Source organism: Callospermophilus lateralis, chromosome 15 (genome assembly GCF_048772815.1).
Source record: "Callospermophilus lateralis isolate mCalLat2 chromosome 15, mCalLat2.hap1, whole genome shotgun sequence".
Classification (NCBI taxonomy): Eukaryota; Metazoa; Chordata; class Mammalia; order Rodentia; family Sciuridae; genus Callospermophilus; species Callospermophilus lateralis.
The window spans coordinates 41,320,847-41,343,764 of record NC_135319.1 but is presented as its reverse complement, the minus strand read 5'-3'; the positions used below and the strand labels follow the sequence as shown (position 1 = coordinate 41,343,764).

The 22,918-nt window shown below is 35.0% G+C and overlaps 1 protein-coding gene and 1 pseudogene across 4 annotated transcripts in view; one reads left to right on the top strand and one right to left on the bottom strand.

Annotated features, from left to right (window-relative positions):
* Positions 1-642: 642 nt before the first annotated feature.
* Ccar1 (cell division cycle and apoptosis regulator 1) overlaps positions 643-22,918 on the bottom strand; it is a 52,889-nt gene continuing 30,613 nt past the window's right edge. For 3 of the 4 annotated variants that reach the window (XM_076835153.1, XM_076835154.1, XM_076835155.1), the window contains 12 exons: positions 22,046-22,256; positions 21,153-21,236; positions 17,111-17,296; positions 14,165-14,356; positions 12,340-12,579; positions 11,642-11,753; positions 6,863-6,945; positions 6,404-6,550; positions 5,236-5,356; positions 4,958-5,143; positions 4,133-4,338; positions 643-3,357 (listed from right to left, as the gene is read on the bottom strand). In XM_076835153.1, the coding sequence (XP_076691268.1) occupies positions 3,298-3,357; positions 4,133-4,338; positions 4,958-5,143; positions 5,236-5,356; positions 6,404-6,550; positions 6,863-6,945; positions 11,642-11,753; positions 12,340-12,579; positions 14,165-14,356; positions 17,111-17,296; positions 21,153-21,236; positions 22,046-22,256 (1,828 nt within the window). In that variant the 3' untranslated portion in view covers positions 643-3,297. Of the gene's footprint in view, positions 3,358-4,132; positions 4,339-4,957; positions 5,144-5,235; positions 5,357-6,403; positions 6,551-6,862; positions 6,946-11,641; positions 11,754-12,339; positions 12,580-14,164; positions 14,357-17,110; positions 17,297-21,152; positions 21,237-22,045; positions 22,257-22,918 lie in introns of those variants that run through there. The other variant, XM_076835156.1, reaches the window with a different exon arrangement.
* LOC143381490 (ethylmalonyl-CoA decarboxylase pseudogene) lies at positions 8,325-8,617 on the top strand (annotated as a pseudogene).

Below are 22,918 nucleotides of genomic sequence, written 5' to 3'. Positions count from 1 at the left end.
CAGGACTGAACCCAGAATTGCTTAACCACTGAGCCAGATCCTTAGCCTACATTTCATTTTTTATTTTGAGACAAGTTCTTGCTAAGTTGCTTAGGGCCTTGCTTTGAAGGCTAGCTTTGAACTTACAATCCTCCTGCCTCAGCTTCCTGAGCTGCTGGAATTATAGGTGTATACCATGGCACATGAAGTTCTGTTTATTTTTGAAAAAACTTTTGGAATTCAATTTTGGAACACAATTTTAACTGTTGAGGTCAATTATGTAAAAAACAAACTATAAACCCAAAAAACTGCTGGTGCACACCTCTAATCCTGGTGACTCAGGAGGCTAAGACAGAAGGAGATTAGTTATCAGCAACTTAGTGAGGCCCTGTCTCAAAATAAAAACTAAAAAAGGTCTAGCTAGGGATGTGGCCCAGATATTAAGTACACTTGGATTCAATCACTAGTGTCAAAAAAAGAAAGGAAAAAACCTATAAAAATTGGAGTCATCTAGATTATTACCAAAACCACCTGATATTTTCAATTCCAATAAGTGATTTAAGTATCATTTAACTGAGTCTACACTAAGTTCTTTTCCCTTATCCATTTCTCCAAATTGTATTCCAAATATTCTGAAAGATACACATCCCATAACATTAACTCTTTGGGTTATTTTCAATTTTTATTTAATGGCTTTGCTGAATATTTTCAAAGCATCATGGCCTACACTTTGCTTATCCAAACAGTCTGGCACCAAATCATGAAATTAAATTTTAATTTAACAACAAAAGAGATGTCGGAATTATTTCTACCAAGTAGTTTACTGTTCCTTTTGACAGTTCATCATCAATTTCATTGAGAAAGAGAAGCACAAGTTACCTCTTCTGCTAGGACTACTCCTTTGTTACTCCAGGGGATGACACTCATTTACAAGAAACTTAATTGGCAGTCTGGTCAAATTTTAGTGAGATCCTGTCTCAAAAGAAAAATACAAACGCGCTAGGGATGTAGCTCAGTGGTAGGGCACTCCTGGATTAAATCCCTAGTGTCTTAAAAAAATACATTCAAAAAAAGAAATTATATCTGTAAGTAAAAATAAAATTGGAAGGTTTAGATTCTTCCTCCATAATACCTACTTTATGCTTATTTAAAATTTATTGTACAAAAATAAAGCTGATAGTTGGCCTTTGTATGATCTCTCTCTTATTAGAGATTTAAATGAGGGAGTCATGTAAGCTAGCCAAGTGGCATACCACTAAGCCATGTCCCAGTCCTGATCTTTCATTTAAAAATATACTTTTGCAGAAACTCTATCATTACTATCTTTTAGTTAAAAGTTTCCTATCAGCTGCAGTGGCATATGGCAATCCCAGCAGATTGGTAAACCACATTTTTCTTATTGCAGTACTAGGGGTTGAACCCAGAGTTTCTCACAGGGTAGGCAAGCTACAATACCAACTCATAATCCTAGCAATTTGGGAGGGAGAGGCACGAGGACTATAAGTTCAAGGCTAGCCTGGGAAACGTAGTAAGACTCTGTCTCAAAATAAAATAGAGCTGGGGATATAACTCTGAGGTAAAGTGTTTGCTTTAAAAAACTCCATATAATTTATTGAGCATGGAGGCCCACACCTGTAATTCTAGCTACTTGGGAGGCTGAGGCAGGAGGATCCCATGTTTTGAGGCCAGTCTGGGCAATCCTAGCAAGATCTTGTCTCAAGAAGAAAATAAAATCCGACCCTGGTTTAAATCCCTATAGTACCAAAAAACAAACTAAAAAACCTATACAGTTTCCTCTCATCTCAACGATGAAGAAACATTTACATATTAATGATATAATTATGGCTCAAGAAGTAAAGTGACTTTGGAGAGGTTCAACTAGACCTGAAGAGAAGAAATATCACTTTAAGACAAAAAGTGGTTTGAAGAATTTGAAGAGTTTTAATCCATTCCTCAGTAAGAGCCATATGGATTCCATTTGACTTAAGTCACATATTAAGTCTCATATTCACCTATTTAGAATATTTGGCCATTATTCTATCAAAATGAAAGGTAAAACAAAATGAAATAAACTCTAATATAACATACTTTTATGAGAGCAAAACATTCCACTTCGAGTTTTATAAGTATAAAAAAATAATCATCTACAGATTCAGCTAAGTTTTCCCTAAGTATAACTTTATAAAGACAAAATGTTGTTTAACCTTATATTCCTTAAGTGCAGGATTTCTCAAATTGGGCACTACTGGCATTTTGGACTGAATAATTCCTCATCGTGGGGAATTGTCCTTACTCTCTAACAAATAGATGCTAGTAGCCCCCCACCCAATTGCTTAAAAAGATCTCCAGACATTGCCAAATGCCCTCTGAAGGATAAATTCACATCCTGTTGAGAACCACTGTTGCAGAGTACATCACATTTCCTTCTTTTTTTCACTCAACAGTTACATGAACTCTTAAACACCTCTGAAACTCTTAAGTATATACACAGACTAAGAAAAAAAAACATTTTTAATTAAAAATTTAACTTAAGGCATCATACTGACATCTATTGGTTTGGTACTAAACTGTACATTTGACATACACTGAATTTTTTAAAAAGAAACCCTCATAATTAAAAGTAATAGAAGTGCTACTCTGGGAAAGTAGAACAATTAATTGAAAGCAGTTAACAGTTAACATTAACATCAGGTCTATGAATTTTACGTAAAGCCAAACAAACAAAATACCAATACCAGTTGTCTACTGCTTTCTTAGTTCTTAATGAACTGTCTTTTGGGTGAACTGAATTTTTAACAATGTTTTTAGATATTGATAACTAGAGGGAATTTTTGGTGAAGAGTAAAAATACTTCTGGTCAAAAATTTAAGCAGCTTGCTATTTTATGATTTATAGTGAAGTTTTAAAAGATGGACTACAAAATTAAAAGGTAAATAATGATAATTCTATAAATAAAATAAAAAACTTTTATGCATAAAAAACAAAAAAAAATTTAGGCATTTTAATAAAAGACATTTGGTAATTAAATACTACTGTCAAGTAAATTGATGAACTTTATTGGGGTTAAAACTATAACAAAGTTCATCCTAAAACATTTTGCAATGCAAAATTATTTCACTCAAGGAGTGTTTAATAATTTGAATGCTAGAAATTACAAGCAATTTTCAAAAGCAGACTCAACATTCATAAAACTTTATACATCATTTGAACTAACAGAATTTATACTACTAAAACATGCATCACCTTCAAACATTCTTGTATCATGATTTTTATATATTACATTATTTAACAGCATTTTTCATCACGACACAAATTTTATCATACATTTGCACCATTCTCCTTAGATTTCTGATCTTTGTCTTCATTCTTTACATTATCCTGTAAAATAATAGATAAGGAAAAGGTATATTTTATTACATTTTCTTATGTTACTTGAAGGTATTTTATAATGTAATTCAATTATAAAATTTTTATAGTGATTAAAAAATACTAATAAATTCATTTTAATATCTGATGCCAAAGAATTTTCCTAAATTCTGCCTCACAATAAATGGTTTAAAAGAACCAAATGATTTCATATCTTAGTTCAAAAATACTCTTTGGTTTAGAAAGAAATACAAATAAATTTTGTGGTGCTGGGAAATAATCACAGGGCCTCACAAAATGCTAGGCATACACTCTATCACTGAGCCACATCTCCAGTTCAACATTTGCTTCAGACAATCTGTACACCCAGGTATGAACATATTTTATATACAAAGATATGAAAAATTGTGCTCTATATGTGTAATAAGAATTGTAAATGCATTCTGCCGTCGTGTATTTAAAAAAAATAAAACAATGCTTAACTAATAGGGATACTGGGATGATTAAATACAATGACATATCTGAAATCTATGTGAATAAAAAAATAAATTTGAGGTCAACCTCAAAAAAATCTGTACACATAAACCATACTGACATTCATCATTAAGTTTTAAAAAAATATAATCTTTGGCGAACTACTTTTGACTTGTCTCAAGAAGATGGAATGCTATCATTTGCTTCTTGGAAAAGCTTTTACAAGGAGCAAAATAACATTAAAGTACATTAAAAATGCTATAAATAACCCTAACCCTAACTCTGAAAATGTTGAAAGTACAAAATTTCAAACCTTTCTGAGAACAGTGTGGATTTCATCCATTACTGTAGACAAGTTTCTGATTGTCTTATTCAGTTGGTTTTCAAATTGCAAATTCATGTTTTCTGAAACCTTTAAGTTTTCCTGTAATTGACTAAGGTCCTTTTTAACTTCTTTGAGTTCACCAGAGAGGCTTTTGTTGGAATTCTCCAAATTTAATATGGTTTTTTCATCTTCATCTAGTAAAAAAAAAAGTCCAAAACAAACCACTTGAACCTCTATAATTTCCAGTATAGCTTGAGGTTAAAAATACTTAAGCTATGAAAATAAAAAGCAGATGCAATTCTTTAAAATGCCCATAAATACCAACTTCATTAGTTACCTAAAGCACAATGCAATACTATTTTTATTGAAATTGTTTTAAGTACTAGTATTTCTAAACCCAGTTTCAATTTTTAGATGACTGCACAAACTAGCGAAAATAGGAACCAGTAAAAAGTAAGTGGAACTAGCAGAGGTCTGAAAGGATAGAACAGAATATCAAGTGAATCTGAGAATGAACAACTAATATCCACCAATATACCTCCCCAGCCCTTTTTACTTTTGAGACAGGGTCTTGTTAAGCTGCCTTCAAATTTGTGATCCTCCTACAGCGGCCTCCCTAGTTATAGGCATGCCCCACTACACCCCAATGAACAAGAAAAATTCTTATAAAACTAAGTGATTTTATTGTCTCCAATAGAAACAGATGAAAGTAGAGTTACACACTGTCCAGAGCAAAATGTGAGGTATGTATGTACGTGCACACACACACAAACAGAGCTTTAAAAGTACTAACATACACATATTGTCCCTCACCTGTTTTTTCTTCTAGTAACTGCAGCTTCTGTTCTACTTCAGCTCTTACTTTTTCACTCTTTTCCAATTTTTGCAAAAGGCTTCCTACATCAACCATTGCACCATTGTACACAATGAGTCCTACATTTTCTTCCACATCCTTCGATTCCTGCTTTACTGTTGGTGTTGGCAGTAACAACCTATTTCCTATAATAAAAGACAATACACTTTAGTAAGACTTTTTTTCTTTTTTAACTAATGAATATTTATAAAAAAGCAAGATTTCAATATACTCAAACCTAACATATCTTCCTGCAATGATTCAGACTCTTCATGGTTTTCTTCATCTTTTGAAGTGTCTGTTAATTTCCGATAAAAGCAAGATTCACGGAGAACTACTTTATTAAGAAGCTTCTTTACCTATAATATAAGCAAGTAAACACATTAATAAGATGAAAATGTGTTTTGATTTTCCTTGAACAACTGTGTTCTAATTTTCAGAAATGAAGAACATCTGTGGAAACTGCTTTCTCAGGTACCCATTCCTACTCAATCACTTCCAAGTTATATTTGAAAAAAAAATTTAATTGTTAAAAATTGTAACACTATTAGAAACACTAACATATATATTAAAATAAATGTAACAAGGGGTGTCTATTACAGCATAAGTTTATAATTCCAAAATATGAAAACCATAAGTAATAAGGGAGTAGTTAAATAAATTATACACCTATATAATGGAATACTATGCAGCTATAAGAATGAGATCTCTATTTTCATGGCACAAATGTCCAGGATATATTAGAAAATTTTAAAAGAGTTTCATCAATATGTATAACATAATTTCATATTATGTTTAGAAAAATGAAACTTAGTTGATTACAAAAAAATCTAGAAGGTTATGTGCCGGGCCTGAGGAGTAGAAGAGCAAAGAGGGACTTTTAACCTTTTTACTTTGTAAATTTCAGTACTGCTTGACTCTTACAATTTATATCTATTATGTTTTTTTTTTTTTAATGAAAAAGTCAATAGAGATGTAAAAAAATGAGCACCTACCTATGGAATTGAATACATTAACTTATTCTATTTATATTTTCTTTGAAAAGTAACTTCTTAGCCAAACATGGTGATACACACCTGTAATCCCATTCATTGAAGAGGCTGAGGCCATTCAGTGCCAGCCTCAGCAACTTAGTGAAGCCTTAAACAACTTAGTGAGACCCTATCTCAATATAAAAATAAAAAGGGCTGGAGGCTGGGGGTGTGGCTTACTGGTTAAGCACCCCTGGGTTCAATCCCTGGTACCAAAAAAAAAAAAAAAAGTAACTTCTTGAAAAGTTACAGGAGAGGCAGTTTCAGTGCTAAAGCACTTGCATTAGCAAGTCCTGTGTTCTATCCCCAGCACAGGGAGAAAAAAAAAAATGGTAATAAAAACGGTTTTTATTTTAAATTCACAGAATAGATTACCTGAGCCCGAGAAAGATGTAATCCAAGAGTATACAGTATCTCTTCCAAATCCTTTTCAAGAAGATAACCACAATGGCTTTGATCAAAATAAACAAAGGCCATTAATAGATCCCTGTTAATTGTGATCATCTGAGTTTTTTCTTTTTCCTAAAGAAGATACAGAAATAAAAGATAGTATAAATTATGCCAGTATAATAGCAACAATCTTAAAAGATCATTATTTCATCCTAATAAAATAAGTTCATTTGTTATATGAATATGAGAGAAAGAAAATCAAACAAAATGGTTATATGACAGTCCCAAATACCAAAAACCCATCAACTGCATTTTGCTAAGTGGTTGTATGTAGGCATATGAAGACTAATAAACTTCATGACTGTGTTATATTTTAAAATTAAATTTAATTATGTAAAATATACAGATCATCACATTATAAAGAAAACAATATTCAATAAATACCTTATCTTTAGAAGGCCTTTCCTTGCAGTATCTGTTGATCTCTCTTTTGTCATCCCGTTTGTTCATTTCTTCCTCATCCCGATCTATAAAAATAAATGTAAGAGCAGCAAAAATTCATCAACAGAGATATTTTTAACTACTGTAGAAACAAACTATTTCTCCATGGGCTGGGGATATAGCTCAGTTGGTAAAGTGCTTGCCTTGCATGTACAAGGCCCTGGGTTCAATCCACAGCACCACAGAAAAAAAAAAACAAAAAACAAAAAACCACTATTCCTCCACTACAGAACAAATTTTCAAATTATATCAAATAAATATATAAATAAAAATAGTGTAGATGTGAAAAAAAACAATTACAAAAAATAAGAGGAAGAATATAGTGGGTGATCTGGCACAAGGGTACATGAATGTAATCCCATTAACTTGGAAAACTGAGACAAGAGGATTATAAAGTTGAGAGTAGCATAGATGATTTAGTGAGACCCTTTCTCCAAACAAGAAAAAGGGCTGAGGATGTAGTTTACTTTAGAGACCCCTGAATTCAATCCCCACTACTGGGGATGGGAGAAAAACTAGAGGGACAAATTGATTTCATTATTTCTTTTTGCAGTGCTGAGGGCCTTGCATATGACAGGCAAGCATTCTTGTCACTATCAGCACCAAACTGACTTTATTAAATCAATTAAATGACTTTATTAATTGATTTATTAAATCAAATTAATTTTACAAATATCTGAAGGACATATTTCAAAAGATAAAATTAACTCTATAGATAAAACTGAAAAACATAACACAAACTTGAACAAACAAGGTGAAGTATATTTTCTAGAAGCCAAAAGGAAAAACTACATGAAAAACTGAGATGTTTTTAATTAAGATGATGGAGGAAAGCAGAAAGGGAAGTCACCCCAGAGACCTCCAGGGCTCTATTTAAGAGCTGGTCATAACTTTTAAAAGTGTCATAAGGAAGAGAATCCCAGAAGGTGGTTGTGGAATGGATGTTAGCACCTTTCCCAGTGAACCTCACACAGAGAGCCTCCAGGCTTCCCAGCTAGATGGCAGCTGAAGCCCAATGTACCCTCCTGGGAGTGGGAAAGCAGTGGTTTATACAGAGGTGCAGGAGGGTGCTGAAAAACTTTTCAGGGAAGGTGGAGAAATACCACATTTAACATTTTTTTAAAGTGTAAAAAGGCCTAACTCTTTTATCTTATTTAACTAAATAAGCACTTATTTGATTTCTGAAAACCTTTAAAGCCTTGTTCCAACTTAAAAATAATAAGTCTTTTGAAGATATCATCTCTGTAAGGACAAAACTACTACATTGATGGGCAGTATCACTTTATTACATCTCATGGCTTCCATGAAGAAGTGATGCTTTAGTGGTTTCCTGTTGGATATGTTGATCTGCAAAAGGAAGAAAATGGACTTGGCATTGTTACTCTGAACAATACCACTGAAATTAATGCCTTTTCAGATTTATGATGTTATAATATTTGCAAGTGAGTTGGAAAACTGGATGGAAGGGAAAAGCCTCATTATCTGTGGGACAAAAAATACCTTCTCTTCAGGATCCAATCTGAGTGCTGTAAAAGCACTAGGAACTCCAGAGGATGGAGTGGCATTATCTATGTTCACACAAAACAACGAGAATTATGAGACTTCCTTTAATAAGTGTTACACTGTTGAAGGTTGGACATTGGTTGCAGCAGAATTTACTACAGCATTCAATTTCAAGTTAATGACTCCAGAGAATGAGATCAAATTTGTCCACAAGGAGATGGGATGGGGTCAGTTTGAAATCATGAACTGGATAAAATCTTCAGCAGTAGATAGGCTCTCAAAGCGTTAAGTGGGACCCTTAAATTGGATTTACAAAAAGTTTTAAACATAGGAACAGTGAAAAGGTCTTGCAGGCTTCAGATGAAACTAAATCTCCAGAAGTGCAAGAGTAGACAATGCAATTCGTCAATCATCCACCTGAGGACAACAGAGCTTTGAAAAAAAATCTGCTCAGGCAGACAGGTGTGTTTAGAGGAGGCATTACAGAATCCAAAAGATCTTTTAGGACCAGTATGGGGTGGACCTACAAATTTAGAGGCTATTGGAGGGGAAAAAAATTTAAGAATTAAAAAAAAAGAAAAAAAGATGAGGGCTGGGGATGTGGCTCAAGTGGTAGCGCGCTCGCCTGGCATGCGTGCGACCCGGGTTCGATCCTCAGCACCACATACAAACAAAGATGTGTCCGCCGAGAACTAAGAAATAAATAATAAAATTCTCTCTCTCTCTCTCTCTCTCTAAAACAAACAAACAAAAAAAAGATGATTAACTCTTAATTAAATCTAATTTTTCTGAAACTAATATGTATTTTATAAAAATTGGTATGATAAAAATTGGACTTGTAGCCAGGCGTAATGGCACACACCTGTAATCCCCGTGGCATGGGAGGCTGAGACAGGAGAATAGAGAGTTCAAAGCCAGCCTCAGCAACTGTGAAGCAATAAGCAACTCACTGAGACCCTGTTTCTAAATAAAATAGAAAACAGGGCTGGGGATGTGGCTCAGTGGTTGAGTGGCCCCCTGAGTTCAATCCCCAGTACCTTAAAAAAACAAAACAAAACAAAAAGGTCCAGTGCCCTTGAGTTCAATCCCTAGTAACCCCTGCCCCCCACAAAATAAACAAACAAACAACAAACAAACAAAAAAAAAACAATATGGGGGGGAAATATGGCTGTAATAGGGCTAAGTTTGCACTGTGCCATGTAACAACAGAAGAGATATGAAGCAAAATTGGTGAATGTGTATCATGTCATTGCTATTATTAGGGCAAAGCAAAAACAGGTATTAAGCGTTATTAAGGCATTATTGCATAATAAAGGTATGATTGTGGGATTAAGCATGTCCTTTCTTTCCTTCACTTTTTTTTTTTCTTGGTACTGGGAACTGAACCCAGGAGCACATTACAATGGAGCTACATCTCCTTTATGTTTTTTATTTTGCGACAAGTTTTCACTAAGTTTTAGGGACTAACTTGCTAATGCTGGCCTCAAACATTGATCCTCCTTCCACAGCCTCCCAAGTAAGTTGAAGAATTCATACTTTCAAATGGATCAGAAAAAAGACAAAATAAATAAGTCAAATACTAACGAATATTAAATCCTAATTGGAAGACATATGGGTGTTCACTGTACAATTCTCTCAACATTTTATTTATTTTTTTGGTGCTGGGGATTGAACCCAGGGCCTTGTGCATGTGAGGCAAGTACTCTACCAACTGAGCTATATTCCCAACCCCCTCAACATTTTATGTGAATATTTTCATCAATAAGAAAAATGAAATGACATGAGGAGAAAATGTGATGATCCAGTCAGGGTGGCACATGCCCACAATCCCAGCAACTGGGGAGGTGGAGATAGGAGGATATCAAGTTCACAGTGAGCCTTGGCAACTCAGTAAGGTCCTCAGCAACTTTGAGACTTTGTCTCATAATAAAAAATACGTATATAAAATAAAGGACTGAGGATGTAGCCCAGTGGTAAAGCGCCCCTGGGTTAAATCCCCACTACCAAAAAACCCAAAAGCTGCAAACCAAAATAACCTTTAATAATAAGAAGTATAATCCATAGATAAAGTTAAAAAAAAAAAAAGATTTTTAGTTTTCTGATATGAAAAAAAGACAAAATTCTCAAGTCACATCAAAATAAAGAGATATGGGTAAGGTATTACACAGAGATACTTTATGGCCAACATCTACTACTGATCAGAATGTTTACTAGAAAGTATTTAGAGTGTCAGCCAGACATGGTGGCACATGCCTGTAATCCCAGCAACCTGAAAAGCTGAGGCAGGAGTATTGAAAACCAAGCCTCAGCGAATTAGAAAGACCCTAAGCAACTCAGTAAGACCCTTTCTCTAAAAAAAATTTAAAAAGAGCTGATGTGGTTTGGTAGTTAAGCACCTCTGGGTTCAATCCCTGGTACAAAAAAAAGTATTTAGAATGTCAACCCTACATGTTTGTTTTTTTTTAAATATATTTCTTAGATGTTGATGGGTCTTTATTTTACTGATTTTTTTTTTTAATGTGGTGCTAAGACTCGATCCCAGTGCCTGACATATGCTAAGCAAGTGCTCTACCACAACCCTAGCCCGCCCGTACATGGTTTTTATGACATAGGTTAATAGGTACCATGGGTAATTATTAGGGCTGGGGATGTGGCTCAAGCGGTAGCAGGCTCGCCTGGCATGCGTGCGACCCAGGTTCGATCCTCAGCACCACATACAAACAAAGATGTTGTGTCCGCCAAATACTAAAAAATAAATATTAAAAAACAAATTAAAAAAAAATAAAAATAAACCACTCAAATTATTTTTCAAAGAATATATTCTGGCTGGGCATATGTGTACACGTGTAATCCCAGCTACTTGGGAGGCTGAGGCAGGAGGATTTCAAGTTCAAGTACAGTCTGTGAAAATTAGCAAGACCCTTTCTCTGAGTTAAATTCTATAAAAGGGTCAGGGATGCAGTTTAATGTTTAGAGCACTTGTGGAGCTTTTGTAGACCTTGGGTTCAATTACCAGTAGTATAAAAAACAAAAACCAAAAGCACCAAAATATAGCCTTCTCACCTAAAAATTAGTGAACAACAATCACTTAATATATTTCATTAGAGAATATTTTAACTTTCTAATAAAAAATATCAAAATCATAGATTTCACTTTTACAAAGTCAGCAAACAAATGTTTTTTCAAACATAATCAGAATAAAGAAAATTTGAATCATACCATCTTCTTCATCCTCAGCTTCTTCTGCTTCCATTGGGTCATATTCATCTTGATTATTATCTTCTTCAGTTTCATCATCATCTTTAGAATCATCTTTCCTTTTATCTTCTTTCTGTAGTTTAAAATTTAGTAAGAAAACATTAAGTCCATTACATTTATTTATTTAAAGGACTGAGGATGTAGCTCAGAGGTAGGGCATTTGCCTAGCATATGTGCAATGAGCTGGGTTTTAATCCCAGCATCACCAAAAAAAAAAAAAAAAAAAAAAAAAGGTATTTACTTAAAATAGTTTCAAACTATAAATTTCTTAAAAAGGTAAAGCTTTTTTATTTTAGTTGTATAATGGACATCACTTCTCTATTTAATTAATTATTTTTATGTGGTGCCTCACACATGCCAGGCAAGCATTCTACTACTGAGCCATAACCACAGCATCCACAAAGTAATACATTTAAGAGTAACAATAGCTGGGAGTGGTGGCTTATGCCTATAGTCCCAGCAACTCAGGAGGCTGAGGAAGGAGAATCTCAAATTGGAGACCAATTTAGCAACTTATTGAGGTCCTCAGCAGTTTGGGAAATTGGCTTAATTAAAAGACAAATTTTCTAATACAGTTTGGCTTCGTATTTTAATATTCTGATGGAAATAACATCATTTGTTACAATCTAAAAGAAGGAATTATGGAAATAATTACAGACCTTCCTTTCATCTCTATCTTCTTTTTTATCTTTATCATCTCCTGATTTTCTCCGTTTGGGTTTTGGCTCATCATTTTCGTCATCCCTTTCTTCTTTTTTATCTTTTCTCTCATCTTTTTTGCTTTTCTTATCCTTTTCTTTTTTGTCTTCTTTCTCAGGAAGAGAGAGTAATGATTTGTATATTCTGACACCAAAATCTCTCTGAAGCATTTCATTGAAAAGTTCTGCAAACAATGAAACCTATAAAAAGATATGAAAATTAACACAAATGCAACAGAAATATTAAATATAGCAGTTAATAATTTTAATAAATATTTGCTGAATCTATTAAGTACATTTAAAATATAGTTATAATAATGGATGTCAAAGACTCAAAATGCTGAAACAATGTTTCAAAGATATAAAATATTAGGTTAGTATAGTTTTAGTCAAATACTATAATATAATCTACTATAGAAAATCTGAAAAGAAAAAAAGAATTCTATACTCCTAACGAAACTTTTAATCTTCACAATACTTTATTTATTCTATAAGGGTTTGTTTATATTTCCATTTGTTGGTCAATACTTTTTTTTTTTTTTTTACATATTTTTTAGTTGCAGATGGACACAATACCTTTAGCTAATTTATTTATTTTTATGTAGTGCTGAGGATTAAACCCAGTGCCTCACACATCCTAGGTAAGCTCTCTGCTACTAAGCTATGACTACAGACCCAGTCAATAAGTTTTTAATCAAATGCCTACTATGTACCATGGGCTGGGAATACAGCAGTGAAAAGAAAAAAAAAAAAAATTATTTCAGCACAAAGGTAACAAACCTAGTATAAGAAATAACCCAATTAATATCAAAATACAAGAAAAACAAGCATATAAAGGGACTGGGATGCAACTCAGTGGTAAAGCACTTGCCTAGCATGTATTTTATAAAAAGAAAGTGAGAAAGAGTAGTTAGACAAGGTCTCTTTCTGACATTTAAAAAGTGTCCAGAAGGCTGGGCATGGTGGCACAGGCCTGTAATCTCATTAGTTTAGGAGGCTGTAGTAGGAGGATTGCAAATTCAAAGCCAGCCTCAACAACTCAGCAAGATCCCGTCTCTAATAAAATTCAAAAGGGGTTGGGGATGTGGCTCAGTGGGTTAAGCACCGCTGGGTTCAACCTCCAGTACCCCCCACCCCCCAAAAAAGTGACTAGAAGGCAGTGAATAAATGAATTATGAAGATATCTAGAAGAACATTTCAGGCAATTGAAACAATTAAAAACCCTGAGTATGGAATATCCATTATTATTATTATGCAGAGAGCCATGGTAAGAGCTACCACATATTCATCAACTTATACACTAAAATATACTTATTTATAGCACTGGAGACTAAAAACCCCAGGGCCGCTCTGCAACTGAGCAACATCCCCTTCTCCTTTTTATCTTTCTGAGACAGGGCTAAATTACCCAAGTTGGCAATGAATTTACAATCCTATTGAGTTACTGGGATTACAGGTATGTACCACCATGCATGGCCTTATCTAAATAGTTCTAAAGCTAAGACTCAGGATTTCAATAGATTCTTCAAAAAGTTCAAAATTCTTTTAAAAGCCCACAACTTGATTAAGAATTTAGATCTAACTATCAATTTATAGAAAATACAGGACACAAGCATATGGTATTACTATACCATAGGATTAAAAAAATCAACAAAAGTAATTTATATGAAAAACTTTATAGAATAAACTGTTGATTTTCCTAATTAGCAATTGGGAGAAAAAGAGATTTAAGAGACACACAATATGTGGACCTTATCTGGATCCTGATTCAAACATAAAACATTACCTCAAACGAATGTTCTTTATTATCTTCTAATCTGTAGTCCAAAAGGACACTCAGAGACATGATGCTACAATCAAACTTGCCACTTTTTGCAGCCCAATTTGGATGCACAATGATGGCTGGTTCATCAGGCAAAATGTATCTTCTTTCCCGACGCTGGCGTTCCATTTCCTCTTGACGTTTTCTTTCTTCCTCCTGGATTTTGAAATTTTAGTTCATGGTTTAAACCTTCATGTACAATATGTATGTATTCAAAAAATGTACACCATATAAAGAAAAATGGCAAAATACCTAAAATTCTTTAGAGTGACCAAAACAACTATAAGGGTTAAAAAAAAGAGAACAGTTCAAATTTACTAAGGGTAGTAGCTTTTATGGGTCCGAATTCTTTCTTCTGGATATCTTTTGGATTTTTTTTTTTTTTTTTGCTGTACTGGGGATTGAACCCAGGGGCATTCTACTACTCAATATTCCTAGCCCATTATTTTTTTCATTTTGAAACAGTCTCACTAAGTTATACAGGCTGACCTTGAATTTATAATTCTCCTACCTCAGCCTCCCTAGGATTACAGGTGTGTACTACTACACCAGGTTCTTTGGGGTTCCTGACCATAAAAGACTGAAGACCAAAAGTGAGAACTGTACACAATAAGACTGAAACATCCTATCAGGCCAAAAAGTAAGAAATCCTTCAAAAAATGATGAGGATATGTAAAAAGGACATATAACTTAAAAGGGTTCCCACTGGTCAATTCTGAAAAAATGTTATCACCAAAATAAGTATTTTATCGCCCAATTGATAAGAAATCACAAGTTCATGTATTGTCTAAAAAAAGGTAATTCTCCTACATAATCACAAAACCATTATCACACCCACAAAATTTAATAAAACTTCAATAATATCTAATGTAACAACTACATATACAATCAAATTTCTCCAATTATACTGTTCTTTTTTTTTTCCCCCAGAACTGGGAATTGAACTCAAGGACACTCAACCACTGCGCCACATCTCCAGCCCTATTTTGTATTTTATTTAGAGACGGGATCTCACTGAGCTGCCTAGCTCCTCACTTTTTAGAGAGAGAGAATTTTAATATTTATTTTATAGTTTTCGGCAGACACAACATCTTTGTTTGTATGTGGTGCTGAGGATCGAACCCGGGCTGCACGCATGCCAGGCGAGCACGCTACCACTTGAGCCACATCCCCAGCCCCCCATATACCATTCTTTTTTTTTTTTTTTTTTAAAGAAAGAGTGAGAGAGAGAGAGAATTTTTTTATATTTATTTTTTAGTTCTCGGCGGACACATCTTTGTTTGTATGTGGTGCTAAGGATCGAACCCGGGCTGCACGCATGCCAGGCGAGCGTGCTACCACTTGAGCCACATCCCCAGCCCCATATACCATTCTTTTTTCTTTTTTCGTTTTTGGCGGACACAACATCTTTGTTTGAATGTGGTGCTGAGGATCGAACCCGGGCCGCACGCATGCCAGGTGAGCGCGCTACCGCTTGAGCCACATCCCCAGCCCCCACATACCATTCTTAATGACATTTTTTCCCTAGCCCAGATCCAGTCAAATTCACTAACCTTCTTCAATCTAAGACAGCTCCTAAGAATCTTTCTTTAATGTGGACACATTCTGAAAAGTTCACACAACTTGCTTTATAAAATTTTTCACTTTTCAGATTTACCCAATTGTTTTCCTTACAATTTGATCTATGTCACTAACTTCTCAAAGAACTTCTTTAGGAACTGTGGATGGGTATTTTATAATACATCACATTTAAAAACCCTAAGGGTTTATCCAATTACTGGGGCTAAAACACACTAGTTCTCAATTTCAGAGAACACAATAAACTTATGCACTAAGGAATAAATGTATTAGATATAAAACTGAGGTACAAAAGAGCTTGAATAATTTGGTCTATTCTTGAGTAGAATCCAATCAAAAATATTACTTTAGAAGCATCACAATTAGGGCATGAGCATTTCACTGGAACTCAAGCTGAATGTTTTTTTTTTTTTCCCTGATAAGTGGATGCTAATTCACAATGAGGGCAGGGGGTTAGGGAAGAACAGAGGTACTTTGGATAGGCAGAGGGGAGTGAAGAGAGGAGACAGAGTACAGGAGTAGGAAGGATAGTTCAATGAATCGGACATTATTACTGAACGTACATATGATTAAAGGATTGGTATGATTCTATACCACGTACAACAAGAATGAGAAGTTATATTCTATATATGTATCATATGTCAAAATGCATTCTAGGGGCTGTGGCTGTGGCTCAGCGGTAGAGAGCTCGACTAGCGTATACGAGGAGCTGGGTTCGATCCTCAGCACCACATAAAAATAAACAAATAAAATAAAGGTACTATGCCCAACTATAACTAAAACATTTTTTAAAAAATGCATTCTACTGTCATGTACAACTAATTAGAACAAATAATTTTAAAAAATTGCAGAACTATTCATTACAGGTATGAATTTTTAGATAGGTGCAGTGGCACATGCCTGTAATCCCAGCTACATAGAAGCCTGAGGCAGGAGTACAAGTTCGAGGTCAGCCTCAACAACTTAGGGACACCCTCAGCTCATTAGTGAAAAAACCCAGTCTCAAAAAATAAAAAGGAGGGCTGGAGTTGTAGCTCAGTGGTAGAGTACTTGCTTCCCAAGTGTGAGGCACTGGGTTTGATCCTAGCACCACATAAAAACAAATAAAGGCATTAAGTCCATACACAACTTAAAAAATAAAATAAAAAGGATTGTGGGATTTAGCTCAGTAGTAAAGCACCTGTGGGAAAAAATTCGACTTTTACCTTACATACCTTAATAAAACAATACACACACACACACACAAACACAAAGTGAAGTCATATATTCCATGAATACCCAACATACTAAGAGAAATACCAATACAACTATATTCAAATGTTGAATAAATACCTCTTTATCATCTTCAGATTTCCTATCATCCTCTTCTTCCTCTTCTTTTTCAGATTTCTCTAATTCCTTCTGTTCTTCTTTTTGTTCTTCTACTTTAAGTTGTTTTGTTAATCGAGCTATTAACTGGGATTTTAATCCTTTGGAACTAAGGGCTCGACTTTCTAGTTCTTTTCGGAGATCATTTACCTAAATGTATGCAACATAGAAAAAAAAATGGGATATAAACAAACTATATACCTTTACCTGATTTAAAAAAAAATTTTATGAAAAAAGACAGATGTGCTGGAGCATGCCTATAATCCTAGTGACTTGGAAGGCTGAGGCAAGAGGATCTCAAATTCAAGGACAGCCTTAGTAAACAATTTAGCAAGACCCTGACCAACTTAGCAATTTAGCAAGGCCCTGAGCAACTTAGTCTCAAAATAAATAAAAAGGTGCTGGGCAATGTGGTGCACACCTTTAATTCCAGAGCCTGAGGCAGGAGGATTGTGATTTCAAAGCCAGTCTCTGAAAAACTGAGGTGCTAGGCAAACTCAGTGAGACCCTTTCTCTAACTAAAATACAAAATAGGGCTGGACATGTGGATCAGTGGTTAAGTGCCCCCTGAGTTCAATACTCAGTACCAAAAAATAAAAAATAAATAAAATGGTAAAAAAAGACTGGTGATATGGCAGTGGCTAGGTACTCCTGAGTGCAATTCTGGGTATCCAAAAAAAAAAAAAAAAAAAAACCCACACAGGTGATATGTATAGAATATTTTGGAAAATAATTCAAAACATTTTAAGATGATTCAAAGTTTTTTTTACTGTTCCTTTTTTTAATGGTACTAGAGGTTGAACCCAGAACCTTGCACATGCTAGGCAGGTGGTCTGCCACTGATCTATCCCCCCTAACCCTTGACCCAGTAATTCTAATTTCTGGGAATTTACCTAAAGAAATATCCTGGGGGGCTGGGATCATGGCTCAGTGGTACAGGGCCTGCCTAGCATGTGTGATGCACTGGGTTTGATCCTCAGCTGACATAAAGATTAATAAATGAGGGGCTGGGAATATAGCTCAGTTACTAGAGTGCCTGGGTTCAATCCCTAGTACCGCCCCCCCAAAAAAGTAAATAAAACTATTAAAATTGTGTGTGTGTGTGTGTGTGTGTGTGTGTGTGTGTGTGTGTGAAATATCCTGAACTCAGGGAGAAAAACAGATTTACTAATTATTAACCTTTTTTTGGAAATACTAGGAATTGAACACAGGACCTTTTCGGGTATTAGGTAAGCCCTTTTTTCACCTTATTTTGAGATAGGGTCTCACTTAGTTTCAGAGGCTGGACTAGAATTTGTAATCCTTCTGCTGCAGAGTTTCCAAAGTCACTGGGATTACAGAGTTGCACCAGCACACCTTGTTAGATTTACTTACAACAGTCCTTCACTTCAAAAAAGTATAGAATCTGCACATTCAATAAAAAGCAATATCTAACAAGTATTAATACATAAACTATATAGAATATAAAATTGAAAAACAATTACATGAGAAAAAAAGACGTTAAATGAAAATGATTAAAATCCAACTTTTGAATACAACATGATTTGAGCCAATCAACCAACTAAATATATTACTTGTATCCTATAAAAAAGAAAACAGAATCTGGATGTGGTGGCACACACCTATAATCCTAGCTCCATGGGTGAATGAGGTAAGAGGAACCCAAGGTCGAGGCAAGGCACCCCTCGGTAACTTAGCAAGACCCTATACAACTTACCAAGACTATTCGAAAATAAAAAATTAAAAAGGACTATGGGATGTAGTTCAGTGGTAAAGTGGCCCTGGGTTCAATTCTCAGTATCAAAAAAATAAATAAATAAAAATAAAATATAGAACTTAACATCAAAACAATCAGTTTTAAAAAAAAGTGTTGGGTATAGTCTTAGTCTTATTGTCAATGTTTTTATAATCTTTTGAGTACCCTATATGAACCTGATATTGATGATGACAACTTGGAAGTAATTAAAGAATAACTGCCGCAGTGTGGCTGGGCACAAAATAACCACCACACAGCCTTGTAGGTTCAGCAACCTTTATTCCCGAACTCTCACCAGCACTCTACACACACTTCCTGGGAACACACTGCCTACACTGGGCTCCATTAGCCAATTCTCAGAACCCCAAGAGAACTGAAAGGGAACTCCTGTGCCCAAGGCAGCAGGATCCGCCCTAATCCTGGAGCTGCCCTATTCCCAGCAGGATCTACCCTAATCCCGGAGCAGGGTCACCTTTCAACCATTCCCTCTGGTAAAAATGCCAGGCATCATTCTGACTAAACTGTGGTTCTCAACAAATAAGACATTCTTATGACATACATTGTCTACTTACTAAAAAATCAATGAGTTTAAAGTCAAGGTTCAAGCCTTGCTAGGTGGGGCATGCCTGTAATCTCAGCTACTTATGAGTTAGGAGGCTGAGATAACAGGTTCACAAGTCAAGGCCAAACTCAACACTAAGTGAGATGTGTTATAACTCTTAAAAACCCAAACAACAAAATAAAATGAAATTAGTGCTGGGGATATAATGTGGTGATAGAGTAGTCCAGGGTTCAATCCTATGTACTAAAAGGGAAAAAAAAAAAAAAAAAAAATCAGTCTCCCCCCAACCCCCCAAAACCCCACAAACACAAAACAACAAAAATCCAGAAAGAAATTGTTCCTAACTAAGTAGAAAAATTGTTTTGTGCTAAGAACAAAAGTCAACTAAAAGGCATTTGCTAACAACAAACTGTAAAAGGTGAAGTAAAGATCAGTCTCTATCTTGACCATAGATTATAGTTCGGAAATACAAAACAGCAGAAATAATACTAAGATAACTGGGCTAGAGACACCCAGAAGAAAAAAACCAATGCAGGTTAACCACTTATTTTCAAATAAATTATTAAATTATTTCCTTCACAGTTTAGAGGCATACACTCTACATTTTACTCTTAAATTTATTTTTAAATCAAGTTCATCTTTTTCCTGTTTCTTTTCTGACCCCTGAATTTAAGTTACATAAGTTTAGAAATTATTTTTTTAATATTTTTTTTTAATTTTATTTTTTACTTGTAGATGGACACAATACCTTTATTTTGTTTATTTCTTTTTATGGGGTGTTAAACATTGAACCCAGTGCTTCACACATGCAAGGCAAGTGCTTTACCACTGAGTCACAACTCCAGCCCCATAAGTGTAAGAATTCTGCTGCCTCCCACCTCCTTTTTTTTTTTTTTTTTTTTGGTACCAGGGATTGAATCCAGAAGAGCTTAACCACTGAACCACATCTCTAACCCTTTTTATATTTTATTTGGAGACAGGGTCTCACTAAGTTGCTTAGGCTGGCTTTGAATTTGTGCTCCTCCTACCTCAGTCTCCCAAGCCACAGGGATTATACAGGCCACTGTGCCCAGTGATAAATTCTGCCTTCTTCGTCAATTACTGAACCAGAAAACAATATTCCTGATACTACAGGTACTTTGAAATTGCAAGCATTTTACAGTTACTAGCTAGACTGATATTTAACATCACTTTTTATTTATACATGTATGTATATATTCACAGGTAAATACAATATATTATAGTTATATAAAATCAGTGAACAGCCAGACCTGATGGCACAGGGTAAGCAGGAGGATCACAAGTTCGAGGCCAGGCTGGACAATGTAGCATGATCCTGTCTCAGAATAAAATAAAAAGGGCTGGGGATGTAGCTCAGAGGTACAGTGGTTGTATAGCACAAAAGGGCCTGGGACAAACTCCAAAAAAAAAAGTGGACTTTACCCCACTGAGCTAAATCTTCAGCCCTTGTTATTTATTTGAGGAAGGGTCTTGCTAAATTACCTGGGCTGGCCTCTAATTTGCCTCAGCCTCCAAAGAACCTGGGATTCCAAATGTGTGCCATGGTGCCAAGACAGACTTCATTTTGAATGGTTTTTATTTGAAAAACATACTACCATCATTCTCACCAATATTATGTATTCCTGTTAAAGAGATTTCAAATTAAAAACCATAATTTTCAAAGTTACCTTCATTGTCTTTGGATCAAGTTTAGACCAATGGGTAGGAGTGGAAATTTCTTTAGCTTCACCATCATCCTTTTCTTCTTCATCCTAATATACAAAGTTAAGAACATAATTACTATTTTGAAACCTTAAAATAAAATTAATTCACTTTTAAAAGTCTGTTGCTGATCTGTGCAAGGTCACAAATGTTTCAGATTGTCTTCTCCTAAAGTTATTATTTAGGCAAGTCCACGTACATACATTCTATCATTTTTAACTGATCACAAAGACACTCATCAGCCAATCAAAGCCAGATCTGTGAAACACAAAAGGGTGATAAATTACAACACAAAGGATATCAGGGATGCACAAACACTGCCGGTCTCCACTAACCACACAGTGTGTGATCTTGCCCCAATTTTCAAGCCACCCAAAGACTGATTTAGTCAGACCTTTGAAATGTACCAAAGACGTTGCCACATAGCCTGAAATTTCAAATCTCTCAGACTTGTGGTTGTCCAATTTCAAATATCCATGACTAGAACTGATGACCATGAAAGAGAAAATCTTTTAAATTTTAGAAAATGGCAAAATGTTTAAAATGGCTTAATACTTAATCTTGCTCAACAACTGGTCCCAGATTCCAGCAACTAGATCTATGGTAGAAACAAAATTCTGTGCAATTTAAGCACAACTTATTTTCCTTTGAGGTCTCAACACTCTCAATGTTAGCATAATAGACAGAATTTTTAAGAGAAAAGAACATTCAACTATACTGCTGAAAGCTGGATTACCAGTCGCTGTTACCACTTATGTTCCTCCATGTGTGTTTGTTATGTAGTGTGTGGTGTGCATTTGTGCCTGTGTTCCTGTGCCTGTGAGAAGCGGAAATAGAAAAAGGGATTAGCGTTCAGTGCCTGTTCTCCATCAGCCTCCTTGCGTTCACCCTGAAGCTTCTCGACCAGCTGCTGCTTGTATCCTCGGGAGAGGGTTTCCCACTCTGAGCGGGTGGGAAGGCAATGCCAAACATCCGGGAAAAATAAAACCACTGTCTCCACATGAGCTGGAACTGTACGCCCCTTGTGGGTCTCCTCAGGGCGATGGTAGCGAATCTCTGCAAAACGGTACCTGTTGCAAGGGAAGAAGCATGTTGGAAAAAAAATTCTAAAATACATTTTAAAGACCCTAGTTCACTTGTAGCACATCAAGTAAAGAAATTTTGCTGCAAGAACTTGAGGTTGGTCTAAAGAAAAAAAAATTATAGAAGCCATAGTTCCTCTTTTGGTACATTTGTACAATATTTTATTGAATAAAAGAATAAGTTCCCACAACACATTTTCAAGTTTGATTACAAAGCTACCCATATTTTAGATAATACCTGAAGAAGCTGGATAGCTGTTCAGATTTCATGTGCTAAAAAAGAATATTCTCAATTAAGTCACAAGAAATATACTAAAATACATAGGACAAATAAGCCTCAAGAGAAAATATGGCTGAACAAAAATAATCAGCAACTACATCATTTAATAACAAAAGAATTATAATGAAATGAAGTTCTCTCTTGACGATCTTCTCCAGCTATACATGAAATGAAAAGTATTTTCAACATACAACCAAACTTCCAAAGTACAGCATAACAAAACATTTAAATTTTCAGTATATTTTGATTAGTTCTTAATCCTTTTTCCAAAAAAACATTTTTGGCACCAAATAAACTTTTGCTACAAATGGGGATTTTCCTTTGAGATTACCTGCATGACCAGTGTTGCTAAAATAAGGAAGGGGAAAAG